Source organism: Eschrichtius robustus, chromosome 20 (genome assembly GCF_028021215.1).
Source record: "Eschrichtius robustus isolate mEscRob2 chromosome 20, mEscRob2.pri, whole genome shotgun sequence".
NCBI classification, from domain to species: domain Eukaryota; kingdom Metazoa; phylum Chordata; class Mammalia; order Artiodactyla; family Eschrichtiidae; genus Eschrichtius; species Eschrichtius robustus.
In genome coordinates, this window is record NC_090843.1 from 64,222,295 (window position 1) to 64,236,154 (window position 13,860).

The window sequence follows — 13,860 nt, forward strand, 5'->3', positions numbered from 1 at the left end:
GCCCTTTCTTTCTTTGCTCTTAGAAATGTCAGCGGCCAAACCACAGGGCAGCGTCCCCGCGCTCCAGCCTGCTTGCTGCCCAGCTCACCCCAGGGGCAGACAAGGCAGATCCTCCCAAGACAGGCCCCAGGCCCACGTGGAAGCCCACCCCTACCATTCCTCAAATTCTTTTTTTTTTGTTAACATCTTTATTGCATGCAATTGATTTTTCTTTCTGTGTTACTGAGATATAATTGACTTGGCACTAAGTTTAAGGTGTACAGCATATTTTCTTGACTTACAAATATTGCAAAATAATTACCACAATAAGTTTAGTTAACATTCATCACCTCATATAGTTTGAAAACATGTTTTCTTCCTTGTGATGAGAATTTTTAGAATCTACTCTCCTCACAGCTCTCAAATATACCACACAGCTGTGCTAACTGTAGTCACCAGTCGTACATTCCATTCCTGAAATTCTGACGGTTAAAAAAAAAAGTCAGCTGCTCTGAGCCTTAGCTTCTTCATCTGTAAATTGGGAATAACGATACCCAGCCTACTCGCTTTCAGGGATTTCTAAGAATCACATGGGGAAGGTATTTAGAAAAGTTCAGGATAACTCACCGAAATGACAAGGGAGCAAACCCCAGCTGGGACTCACCTGTCACCACACATTCCTGTCTGCAGGTCGCTGGACCATGGCAACCCGGGCTGGGAGCCTTCCTTCTCTGGGCGGTGATGGGGCAGCTCCACGTACGGCTTGGGGGCCCAGGGGACCTAGGGTGGGGCAGTCCTCAGATCGGAATGTCCTTGTTCCTCTCTGCTCTGTGCAAGGCCCCAAGCTAGGAGGGACCCACAGCTCTCGCCGAGGACAACAGAAACTGGGGAGGCGGTTTGAGAAGAGTCAGAAGCCATACCCAAGCTCTTCCCCAGACAGAGGGCACAAAGTTTAGTCCAGCACCCTGGGGTAGAAAACCATCTTCCTTTACTTCTCTAAAGCAATTAACTCTGTTTCAAGCCCCCGCCAGCTTGACTGGTGGGAAATTCAAGCTTAGTCATGTCTGGGGGGCCTGCCCCTTTCCTGGGGTTGGACAAGAATCTTTGGGTCTTGTACAGTCCAGAACATTTGGAGTGAGGCCCTGGGGGTTAGGACCCAGACTGGTCGCTGCTCTTGGCCAAGCCCATGGGGTCTCTTGCTGGCGGACAGGGGTCTCTGCAGATGCTCCCAGCCCTTGTCTCTCCCCAGGCTTGGGGAGCCTCTGCCCCAGAGGTTTCTGCCATGGCCCCCGCCCACTCCGTGCCCCTTGCCTCTGTGCTCCCGCCCCTCCTGTTACGAGGACCTCACTTGACACCCTTTCTTAGGGGGAGGGCTGGTGGGGTTTTCTTCTGGGTGCCTGCCAGCTTCTCCTTTCAACCCCACAACTCAGAGACCCACCCCCCCCACCAAGGCAAAGGAACACCAAGGCGGGGTCCTTCACAGAAGGAGCAGTAAAAATGACCTCAGAAGCAAAAAGAAAGCAAATAAATATCAATACGTGGTCCTGTCACAAAGCACGGGAGTCTTACTATCACGCCGTTTCCAAGTTTCGTCCCAGGTGGAGAAGCAGCAACCAGCGCTGTGGTCCACCACCCTTGGCTTCATCCTCGGGGGGGGCCGGAGAGGCAAAGGCTGGGGGGCTATCTGGGGAGGGCCGTCTCTGCAGGGGCTTGTCTGGCCCCCGGGGGAATTTCTGTAAATGCTTCCGTGTGGGATGGGAAACCTCTTTGGAGGCGTCTCCTCCCTGGCCAGGGGGTACTCTGGGCATGTTGGGCGGGGCTCCAGGGTAGGGTGGGGCCTCGCTGACCTCTGGGCCTCCTTCCCTCTTGCAGGACCTAGGCATGGAGTCGACCTCGCTGGATGACGTCCTGTACCGCTACGCCAGCTTCAGGAACCTGGTGGACCCCATCACACACGACCTCATCATCAGCCTGGCACGCTACATCCACTGTCCCAAGCCGGTAGGGTGGCCGTGGTCTGAGCCAGCGAGCTCCGGGGTGTAAGGGGGGAGCTTCCTGGGCGGAGCAGCCCGGTGCCCGAGGGGGGCTGGTCAGCGCTGCCTGGGCCCCTCGTGCAGCACCTGAGGTGCCCACCCTGCCCTGAGGCCCAGCATCCACGGCGGAGGCTGCCTACAGCACCATCAGCACTGGCCTTGTCTGACCCACGGGCTGCAGTAAGTCTGGATTCATTGCCAACATGTAAACCTCAGAGTATTTCACACAATCCCCATATTAGCTGCCCTTGAAAAATGGGAAGCTTCTCATTTCTACAGGCCTGGAGCTGAGTAGCCACCCCTGTCACATGGGGCCAGAGCCGCCAGGTACGGTTGTGTAGGCTGTACCCTGCACAAAGATGTGTACACAGAGGTGGCAGGGGTCGGGGAGGCAGGAGACAGCTTGGTCCAGCCCTCTCTCTGCCCACCAGCCGGGGACACGGGTGCAAGACTGTGTCCACCTAGAGATGGGCTTTGTCTTCTTTGCACAAAGGCGCTGTGTGAGCAAATGTAGCTGTGGCCCTACATGCCGCTCTGTTTGCCGCAGTCCCCACTACGCCCACTTGTCCTCCTCTCTGAGGCCGAGTGTCATCTGACACCCACCCACTTCACTCCTGTCCACTTCCTGCCTGGCTCCGAGGCTCTCCAGGCTCCGCGGGCGTTGCCCAGCCCCTCTGGGTCTAGGCGATCTGCCCCTCTTCCCGCTGGCTCCACAGTCCAGGCTGGGACCCAGGCAGGGACAGGAGAGCCAGGGCAGGGCAGCTCCACACTTGGGCTTTTCTCTCTGTTTTGGTTTCTTCTCTCCCATCCCTCAATTTCCAGCAGCTTCCAAGAGATGCACTTCCTTGCAGCAGGAAGGAAGGGGCAGGAAGCCAGAGCAGGATGGAGGAGTGCCTGGGGCGGCCTCCACTTCAGAGCAGGACCTAGGATCGGGGCGAGAGGCGGTTCCCAAGCCCACCCCACACCTGGCCCGGGCGCCCAGGGGCTGGAACCTTGCTCTGGGGTGGCACCTCCATCTGGGGCTTTGTCTAGGGCCTTCTCTCTGGCTTCTCTCTGGACTGCCTGGTGTCAAGACTTCAAGGTGGGGGGCTGGCCATGGATGGCTGGGAGCCCATCGGGGCAGGTGTGGGGTGGGTTGGTGGAGGGATACCGCAAGAGGCAGGGGTGCTGGGCTCAGACGTGTGACAGCAATGAGCGTCAGCGGACTGGGAGCCCCCAGGCCTGGGGACGAGGAGCTGGTGCAGGAGCCACGGGGGACCGGCTGCGGCTGGAACCGCCCGCTTCTCATTCAGGGTATACCTGGCTCGCCTGCGGAGCTGAGACCAGGCCGTAGGAGGCCTTGTGGGTGCCAGACCCCTGCCCTTTCCAGAGCATGGATTTAGTTGCCCACAGGTGAGAGGAGTGACAGATGACAGGGCACTCAGAGCAGCTCAATAGGAGAGGACTGTTTTTTATGCCCATCTTAGAGTTGAGGAAGACGAAATACAGGTGATGAAGCGATCTGAGAAAGGTTGCGGCCCAGGTGAGAACCCCAGCGTTTGGGCCCCAGTGCTGGGCAGGGCAGGCCAGCGCTCAGGTGCTGGATCTCTGGGCCATCAGTGCTCCGTGGGGCTCGCAAGACCGGGGCTGGGCTGGGGAGGAGGGGCCTGTTTGGGGGCAGCTCCAGTGCCCCCCTCCCTCCACGCAGGCGGGTCTGCAGGTGGCCAACTGCCCAACGACCCCAGGAAACAGGACAGGGCTAAGGGGCTGCGGGCTGAGGCCAAGAGGTCCTGCACTGCCATGTGTCCCCTCCACTGGGGAGGGCTAGAGGGCCATTCACAGGTGGTTTTGCTCAGGCTCCTACCTCAAATTACCATTGACTGGGTGGCTAATAAACAACAGACACTTACCTCTCACAGTTGTGGGGCTGGAGGGCTGAGATCAGGGTGCCAGCCCGGTCAGGTTCCGGTGAGGACGCTCTTTGTGGTCTGCAGACGGCCACCTTCTCCTTGTGGCCTCACGTGGCAGAAAGGAGGGGAGCTAGCTCTCTGGTCTCTTCCGATAACCCTCATGGCCTCATCCGATCCTAATCACCTCCCAAAGGCCCTCCCTCCAGACACCATCACGTTGGGATTGGGGTTCAACATATGAACTGGGGGTGGAGGGGGGACAAACATTCCGTCCATCGCACAGGCGTAACCTTCTCAGGTCACTTCATTAGCTGAACTTTGTTTTCCTCAACTCGAATGTGGACATAGCCATACCCTCCCCTATAAAAAGCTGTTTCGAGAGCTCAGTGAGATGACTTACAGGAAGCATGGGCATGTGCCTGGCACGGCCGAGAGCCTCATGCCCAGAAGCCAAGGTGTAACCAGTCTGTGGGCACTGACCACATGCCAGGCAGGGTGCTCAGACTTAGCAGGTCAGTTGTGGGACACAGAAGCAAGAAAGTCACGGCCTCAGGCCCAGCCCCTGTGGACTCAGAGTCTTGGAAATCAACAGGCTGATCTCCAACCCAGATTTCCAGAGGCAGCCAGAGCGGGGTCCACCCTGCTGGAGGCCCAGGGCCTGGCCAGTCCCCTACCCGTACCCAAGGCCACATGGCAGGAGAGGCCCTCTGGAAGGGACTCTCCCAGCTGAGGTTGAGGCATGGGTGGGAGATCCTGGCTCTGGGGTCCCCAAGCTGATGATGGGGGCGGCCCCTGCACACACACACACACCCACCCCCATGTGAGCTGGCTCAGGGCTAGCCAGGCCTTGCTGCTCGGACCTCTTTCATCTGAGAATTTCAGATCAGCCTAAGTGTGTGCCGAGAGGTTGTAGACAAAAGCGGGGGGGGGGGGGGGGGGGGGGTGGGCGGGATCTCCCTTAGCTGTGAGATGGGACGAAGAAAGTAGCCCTTTCTGGTCCAACTCCTGGTGAAGCATCCACAAAACAAATAATCCTTCTCACTGCTAAGATGACCACCTCGAATGAGTCCTATTTTCTCAACCTACCAGAAACCCCCTCCTGTACCGCAGCAGGGTGTGGGCCGAGACCCTAGGAAGGGCTGGGTCTGTGCCTGCCCACAGAAGGGGGAAGAGGCAAAACCCCATCCCGCCCCTGATTGGGTATTGATGAATCCCAAGTCTGTATCTGCAGCCTGGCTTTAGACTCAAGTCTCCCCGCTCCTGGACATTTCCGCCTGCGTGTCCCTAAATCACCCAGAACAAATCCCCCTATCAGCGCGGATAACGTAGTGGGAAGTTTTAGGGACTTTCCTTCCCACCCAGCACGTCTGTCCCATCATGTCCACCATCAGGCTTCCCACCAGCAGACACTAAAATGAGGGTGTGTGCTTAGTGATTTTCTGAGGAGCTCTCCCAGAGCCACCTTGTGTTTTTTTTCTTCTTTTATATTTTATTGTATTTTCTATTGCTGCATAGCAAGTCACCCCAAAGTATGGTGGCTTAAAACAACAGACATTCATCGTTGAACCATCTCTGCAGGTCGGGAATTCAGGAGCAGCACAGGCGGGGGGTTCTAGTTAGGGGCTCAGGACATTGGCCCAGGCTGCGAGTCCTGGTGGCTCGACGGGGACTCGCAGGGTAGCATACCCCATGGCTGCTGGTGGGAAGCCTCAGCTCCGAGCCCCGTGGCCGGTCCACAGGACTGCTTGAGCTTCCTCGCTTCAGGGCAGCTGGCTTATCCCAGAGGGGGTGATCCCCGAGAGCAAGGGAGAAGCACAGTGTCTTCTATGAGCCAGCCTCAGACGTCACATACTGTCCCTGCTGACGTAGCGTATTGATCACCCAATCAGCCCTAACGCAGTGTGGAAGGAGGCTGTACCCTGCCAGGAGGCCAGCATCTGTGGGGGCCGACTTGGAGGCTGGCTAAAGCAGGGTGAGAGTGAGAAGAGTTAATCCTAGGCCTTTCTCTCGTGCCCTCTGACCTCCCTCCCGTTAGCTGAGTCCCACTGACAGCCAGGAGCAAGAGGGCCGGGTGGTGCCGTCTGTAAGAGCTCAGCCTTCCCAGCACAGAGAACGGGGTGGGGAGTGAACAAAAAACCCAGCACAGTCTCCGGATCTAGAGCAGCATCCAGGGTGCAGTAGACAGGGCAGTCGTGTCTGATGACCGAGTGAGGAAGCCTTGGGTGCAGAGCGGTCGGGGCTGTGCTTGCTGCAGTTCTTGGGGTGGGGGTTGAAGACGGCAGGGGGCGTCGGAGGGACACCGTGACCCGGCCCGGAGGGGCCTGCACGTCTGCCGTGGGCCTCTCTCCTGACGGGTCAGTGAGTCCCTCAGGCAGGGTCTTCTCCAAGGCCCGCGGTCAGCGGCGCTGGGCCGGTGCCCAGTGTACCCGACTTGCACCACAGCCCCTCCCCCTCCTTCCTTCTCCACGGGTGGGAGGGAAAGCTACAGATTCCGCAGCCTGCCTTGCAGCCTCCTCTGTTGCAAGCAACAGAAGCCCCCGCAGCCTGCCTCGAGCCAGGAAGAGGACTTAATCCTTCCCGGTGGCAGCCAAGCTTGAAAGAGGCACTAGAACCCCAAATAGCACAGACACCTGCCGCCCTCCCTCTGCTCCACCCGGCCTCACTCCCCACCCACCCCCTACCCACACCTCATGGCTGCCCGGGGCTCCTGAGTTGACTTGTCAGTGTTCAGCCCCCAAGGAGTCTTGTCCCAAGTCGGGAATCCCACAGGGTCCGCCTCTGGACCAGTCAGCTGTGGCTTGGGAGTGCGGTGTGGTCCCACAAAAGCGCTGCTGGGCTCCATGGCTTTCCGAGTAAGAGGAGAGGGGCCAGCATCCTCCTCCTTCGCCTCCTTCCTCCCCTTCCTTCCTCGTCCTCCACGCTGGGCGACTCCTGCTTAGTGCTCTTCCTGCAGGAGGAGGCCTGGAGGGGGCTTCCAAAAGTGATGGAGTTGGGAAAACGTGGGTGGGCTTGCTTGAGGCTTTTCTGGTTGCAAACGATAGAAGCTACTTGAACCAACCTTCGCAAAAGATTCATCCCTCAAGGGCAGAGCAGAGCCCAGCCTCAGAGCGACTTCGGGGTTTGGATCCTGATGCCATCCTCCACGTCGCGTGGCCTGCCATCCCCTCCACTTCTCGGTGCCTCCGTTCCCGCATTTGTCAAGCGGGATTATAGGGGCCCCTGTTTCATGGGATGGCTATGAGTTAGTGCCCAGCGCATAGTAGGTAATATAACTCGGTAAAGGTTAGCTGTGTTTCTTTAGTCCAGACAAGCAGAGGGGCTCTCTCTTCTGAGGACATTAGCTCACGTTTGGTCTCAGGTCCGCTGTTAAGTGACCACATCTTCCGTCCCTGTTTAGTAAATGAGGAAACAGGCTCGGGTTGGGGGGGCCTCGCCCTGCGCGCGGCTGCCCCCTGGTGGCAGTATCGGCGCACTGCGGCGGCTGCTTTGCCGCCTCTTTTCCTGTTTCTTCCTTCCGGGCGGGGAGGGCGGAGGGAGAGTCCGTGGCCCCTGATCATGGAACCCCTGAGGGAGGTTAGGTTTAGGGCCAGGAGCTCACTCCTCGGCTTTGGAACGGGTGCTGTGGGAGATTGGCCACGTTCTGTCCTGGGTGGTCGCAGGGGTGATGCCGGGCAGACCACCACATCCCACCCGCTGGTCCTTCTTGTCTTTAAAGTGTGTCCACCTGACAGCACAGGGGAGTCACCGGGGGAGCTTTTAAAAGTCCCCGTGCCCGAGCTGCCCACCCATCGCTGCGGGGTGGCCCAGGCAGCAGTGTTGTCTAAAGCTCTGGGTGATTCCAGCATGCAGGGGTCCTGGGTGCAGACCCTCAGCTCGAGATGTGCCAGCCCCTCCCCTTCTCCCTTTGGCCTCCAAAATTGGCCTTCACCCCGGCCAGCACCGTGACCCTTGGGATACGTTCCAAGACCTTCATGGGATGCCTGAAACCGCAGATAGTACCAAACCCTAAGAACACTGTTTTTCGTATACTAAAGGGCAGGTAACGTATACAGCGATAATGCACTGTACAAAGGGATGATTTATGTCCCAGGCAGGAGGGAGTGGGACAGCACGCAACTTCATCACGCTACTCAGAATGGCGCACAATTTTAAACTTCTGAGTTTATTTCTGGAAGTTTCCACTTGATATTTTCGGACCGAGGTTGACCACAGGTAACCTGAAACCTGGGAAAGCCAAACAGCAGATGAGGGGGGACAGCACTAGCAGAGTGTTGATGATAGTGGTAATAATCAAGCCGGCCTTTGCTGAGCAGCCGCTCTGTGCCAGGCGCCCTGCTGGGCACTGGCCCCTGGCTAATAATGGTTGACCTCACCACATCGCGTTGCTGTCTGCAAGTGGGTTTGCATCCGTGCCTGGCACTTCCTGGCCTTGGCCCTTGGCACTGGACCATCTGGTGGGAGCACACGCTCTGGGCCACTCAGGTCTCCCAGGCCTCAGGGACTCCTCTTTGTTGAATTGACTCCCCTTGGGACAGAGTTGGAGCCTCTAAAATCTCTCTGCTGCATCCTTTAACCCAGTGTATTTGTTTGCTGGGGCTGCCGTGACAAAAATACCACTTAAACAACAGAAGTGTATTTCCTCACAGTTCTGGAGCCTGGAAGTCCGAGATCAAGGCGTCGGCAGGGTTGGTTTCTTCCAAGGTGTCTCTCCTTGGCGTGTAGATGGCCGTCTTCTCCCTGTGTGCTCATATGGTCTCCCCTCTGTACATGTCTGTGTCCTGATCTCGTCTCATGAGGACACCAGTCGTATAGGATTAGGGCCCACCGCAGTGATCTCATTTTACCTTAATTACTCTTTAGAGGCCCAATTTCCAAATAGAGCCACATTCTGAGGTATTGGGGATGAGGACTTAAATTTAAGAATTTGGGGGGGGACACAATTCAGGCCATAACACCCAGGGTCTCAAGGTCAAATGCTGGTGGGCCAGGCAGGTAATGAAGATGAATGAACTGGGCCGGGAACCACTTAGCACCTCATCCTTTTATTTTCCCACCGTTGACGTGGGCGGAAGAGACGTGGTAAAGCATTGTCCCCTTTGCTGTGTGGAATACGCGAGCAAGGATGTTTGCTTGTGGTTGAATCCCCAGCTTCTAGAGCAAGTGCCCGGCATCTAGGAGGTACCCAGCGGGTATTTGTCAGGCTAAGGGGTCAACTGTCAGATCACCTGGAATCCAGACTTGTATAGAAATCTCAGGTTTTTCAACGATAGCAGCGAATTCACAGAAACTAAAACCATCGTGCAGATGAGTTTGCAACCCCTGCTCCCTGCTCAGGGCGGCCACCTTGGGCCCGCACAGCAGGCCTCCCCAGCTCGGCCTGGGGGCCGTGCTGGTCCCGCAGAGGCAGGAAGCTGGAGGTGGGGGCCTGGGCTCCCTGCCTGCTCCATCAGCTCAGGGACCTGTGGCTTCCTCTGCAGGAGGGCGACGCGCTGGGCGCCATGGAGAAGCTGTGCCGGCAGCTGACCTACCACCTCAGCCCCCATTCCCAGTGGAGGCGCCATCGCGGGCTGGTGAAGAGGAAGCCACAGGCCTGGTGAGTCGCGGTCACCCGAGGCGGGTCTCCCCTGCCGCCGCCCAGCCGCCTCCTACAAGGGCAGCTCAAAGCCAGCTGTGCTGGGCCGGGCGTTGAGGGGACAGCACCCCGTCCTGGGGACGTGGGGAGAGGGCAAGAGCTGCTTGGAGAAGGTGAAGTGAAGGGCTGGGGGCCGGGGGAAAGTGGCAGGTAGGGTGGGCATTCCAGGTGGGCAGGAGCCCTGGGAGATGCTGGCGGCTGGGCCCCGCTGTGTGGTGGGATCTGGGGGTGCGCGCCCGTTCTGATGCTGGGGAGGGGGACAAGAGGGGTTTCTGATCCTGGTGCGCTGAATGCGGGCACTCGCCCCACCCCCTCCCCCCAGCCCTCCTGATGTCTCCCAGGGGGACCCAGACCCCAGCCATGTCCCTGGCGTACAGCAGTGAGGACCCTCAGGGCTCGTGTGGCCCCCTGCACTCTGGGGGCAGAGGGGACACTGGGACACAGGACCTGGGGGCCAGAACAGCACCGCAGAAAGAAGCAGAGGGGAACTGCTTGCGAATCAGAGCGGAGTGGCCGGTGTCCTGAAGGCTCTGGCAGGGCCCTGCTGGCACGCAGCCTCCTCCTCCAGGTCCCACAGACGGGAGGGGAAGCCCAGCCCCCTTGCCGAGCAGAAGAGCTCTGGGCCCCCCTCCCTTCTGCTGGACACCCCCCCCCCCCGCCCCCCAAGGCAAGAGAGGAGATGGATCCTCAGGGGCCCTTCCCTGGGGGAGGAAGTCGCCAAAGGGGGCTCCCAGTGGGCTGAGGGCAGGGACCAAATGCGGGGACAGAGCAGTTCTGTCTGCTTGTGCGCTAGTTCTGGAGGCGGGAAAAGCGGGAGGGTAAGCTCTGCTGGGGCCCAGGGGCCTCCTGTCTCCCCGGCACACAGGGCGCTCAGTCCATCCTTCGTTCAGAAGCCTCACTGCTCGGACGCCTCCCCGTCCCGCTGACTGAAACCCACTCAGGCCCAAGTGATGGTCCCCCCCCCCCGCCCCCACCCACACACTGGCCTTCCTGCTGGTTCACAGACACGCTGAGCGCTGCCAGCCTCAGGGCCTTTGCACTTGTGTTCCCTCCGCTGGGACTCTCACTGAGCTCTTCCCTTGGCCTGGTTTTTCTCCTGTGAGGCCGACGGGAAGCCCAAGCTGTGATCCCAGGGCTGCTGCCGGTAACAGGTGCTGAGCCCCCTCCAACTCCTTGTCCTTCCCGGGGTTGGAGTCTCGGGGCTCGCCTGGGGTATGTGGAAGCTGGGAGATCTGGGCCCCCGAGCAAGGGAGCGGGTGGTGAGAAAGAAGAGCGAGGGGTGGCGGGCGGCAGGGAGTGGAAGGGGGGGGACAGCAGCCCACCCAGGCTCGGGGCCCCTGCGCCCTCCCCCGCCTGCTGTCCCGAGGGCCCCCCCAAGGACCGTCTGTCTGGCGGGGAAGATGGTCTTGAGGGAGGGGCCTCCGAGATCTGTGGCACCTGTGGGGGAGCAGGGAGCTCGGCCGTCCGCCACCCTCCTGCACAGGGCGCCGTTCTGACTGCGTTTGTTATTTCACACGACAACCCTGTGGTACCCAGTTGGCTTCATTTCTCAGGCAAATAACAGAGGCGCAGAGGTTAAGGAACTAACTAAGGGTCGCATGAGGGACGAAGCCCGCCTGCCGCAACGAAAGATCCTGCGTGCCGCAACTAAGACCCGGTGCAGCCAAACTAAAAAATAAATAACTAACTAAAAAAAAAAAAAAAAAGTAGGAAGGAAGGAGTCCAGTGCAGACCCCGGCGTTGGCCCCAGAATGTCCCCCTAGTCACTGCAGAAACACTTGGGCCTTGCCCTGTGATCCTCAGGCTCTGCCCACTGGGCAGCCAGGCTGAGATGAGGGCAGTGCAAGGGGACCGGGGCCCCTGGTTTCTGCCCCGCGGGCAGAGGGCTGAGTGGAGGCTGCCTCCGGAGAAACGCCTGCCCCACCCGCTTGAACCCTGCTGTCTCGTCTCCCCTTCAGCCTCAAGGCAGTCCTGGCCGGGAGCCCTCCGGACAACACAGTGGACCTGTCTGGCATCCCGCTGACCCCCCGTGACCTGGAGCGGGTGACCGGCTACCTGCAGCGCTGCGGGGAGCAGGTGGATAGCGTGGAGCTGGGCTTCACGGGCCTCACGGACGACATGGTCCTGCAGCTGCTGCCGGCACTCAGCACGCTGCCCCGGCTGACCACGCTGGCGCTCAACGGCAACCGGCTGACGCGGGCCCTGCTGCGCGATCTCACTGACGCCCTGAAGGACCCCAGTAAGTTCCCCAGCGTCACGTGGATCGACCTGGGCAACAACGTGGACATCTTCTCACTGCCCCAGCCCTTCCTGCTCAGTCTGCGCAAGCGCTCCCCCAAGCAGGGCCACCTGCCCACCATCCTGGAGCTGGGCGAGGGCCCGGGCAGTGGGGACGAGGCCCGGGACGAGACTGTGGGCCAGGAGGACCCTGGAGGGGACCAGGAGGGCAGGGAGACTATAGGTGCATCTCAGACGTGACAGGGAGGTGGGGGGCTCTCCAGGGAGTCCTGCTGGGGTAGGATGGCTGGGGCAGGGCGGGCGTTCCCAGCGGGGTCGCAGGCCACCATCCAGAATGGGCCTGGCAGCACCTCCCCCGACCCAGGAAGCCAGATGGTAGCATCTAGGAAAGGAGGACTGTAATTCCTCTCTGGTCCTCTCCATCACCCCCTTGTCAATCCACATCTGCCTTTCGGCTCCTGAGCAGTCATCCCTGGCTCAAGAGGAACCAACCCTCAGCTTCCCAACTTGTGGGTGCCGTGTAGGGGCTGGGGATGCTGGAGGCTTGAGTTAATGTGAACGGTCAGAGCTTTCCCCCCCAGAAAAGGAAGTGTAGTGGGTGGCGGCTCTGCATCTAACCCGGGATTTTCCAGTCCTGAATTACAAACATCCAGATGCCGGGATGTGCCCCTGATCAAGGCAGGTCGGACTCTCTAGCTCCTGGCTGAAGGCTGGGGCAGGGGACTGGCTGCCGGAGACCCCAGGAGCCTCATCCCCATCTGGACTGAGGGGTGTCTGCCTCCTCCTTGTGGCACCTGCCTCCTCCTTGTGGCGCCCAGGCTCCTCGGGACCAACTTCCCGGTCTCAGCCTCCGTTTACAAGGCTCACCCTTCAGCCTGTGACCCCAGAGGCCTAGCCACGGGACCAGCCACCCCCCATACCCTTCACTATTTAGGGCATCCTGGAAGCTTGGGGCAGACAGTGCATGCCACTCAGAAACCGCACAGCACCTCCGCAGACTAGTGGAACTCCAAACGCGTCAGTGTTCCTAGGGTACAGGCCAGAGTGAGCCTTGCTTCCTTTTAAAAGGACCATTTTCCCATAAAGTCCCTCCCCATGGAGTCCCCAAAGTAATCCTTGCTACTTTGAGCACATTCCCGAAAATCCAGGGCCACACAGATGAGGTGCCTCCAAGCAAGACAACTGGGAGAAGGGGAAAAAAAATTAACTGGAGGTTCCCAAGGGGAGAAGGTTTTCACCCTACCTTCCCCTTACCCAAGGCCTACGGGTTAGGAAGTCATCCGTTTCAGGCACAATTAGCAAGTCCAGGGAGACTGGGAACCAATCATTCTTGAGCTAGAGAAAATCATTCTGGGTGCCCAGTGTTGGTGAACCAGAACCCTTCAGGCAAACAGCAGAGGGCTAGGGAAGCACAGCCTGACACGCCTCCAGCCTCATGCCAGGTAGGGTAGCCAAGACCTTCACACCGGAAGGCGGCAAGATGGGGGTGGGTGAAGAGCCAGACGGTGGGACCTTGCCTGCTGCTGTCTGGGCAGGTGTGGGGTAGAGCTTCAGGAGCTAGAGGGAGGCTATGCAGAAGGGCAGACAGAGCCGAGGGACAGGGGCTGGCCTCACGTGTTACAGACGCCTTAAAATGCTTTGGGATTTTTGCCCCAGTCTCAAAGAGGGGAGAACAGCTTAGACCTACTTTAAGGGAAGGTGACAAGTACTAACACCTGGACCGCTAATATGTCAGCAGTGATCAAACTGGACTTTTTCTTCAAATACACATTTGTAAGAACCAATACCAAAGACCATACGTTTATTACACAGTTTATGGTTAACTGCATGGAGATAGAAATTTCAGGAAGTTTCCAGTTCAAAAACCTCAGGCTCTCACCCAAGAACGCATTTATACAATATTTAAAAGTACAAAAGCTCCTTTTGGTTAAGGGACGATACAAGAACACTCATGAATTTAATGACACCAGAAGTGCCAGTCCGCGCGGTCCCAGAAAAAGGTTGCCAAATCCATTTCTTGGCTCTCTCATTGGCGAGAATGTCCCTCTGATACTCAGTACAAGGTGAGTGTTTCCACACCAAATGTGGG

General features: G+C 58.7%; 1 protein-coding gene across 1 annotated transcript in view; it reads left to right on the forward strand.

Moving 5' to 3' along the window:
• The window catches only part of LRRC75A (leucine rich repeat containing 75A), a 35,870-nt gene extending 22,312 nt beyond the window's left edge, over window positions 1-13,558 (forward strand). Inside the window, exons 2-4 of the mRNA XM_068530221.1 lie at window positions 1,852-1,980; window positions 9,379-9,494; window positions 11,492-13,558. Coding sequence (XP_068386322.1) covers window positions 1,852-1,980; window positions 9,379-9,494; window positions 11,492-12,011 — 765 coding nt within the window. The 3' untranslated portion in view covers window positions 12,012-13,558. The remainder of the gene's footprint in view (window positions 1-1,851; window positions 1,981-9,378; window positions 9,495-11,491) is intronic.
• Window positions 13,559-13,860: the final 302 nt, after the last annotated feature.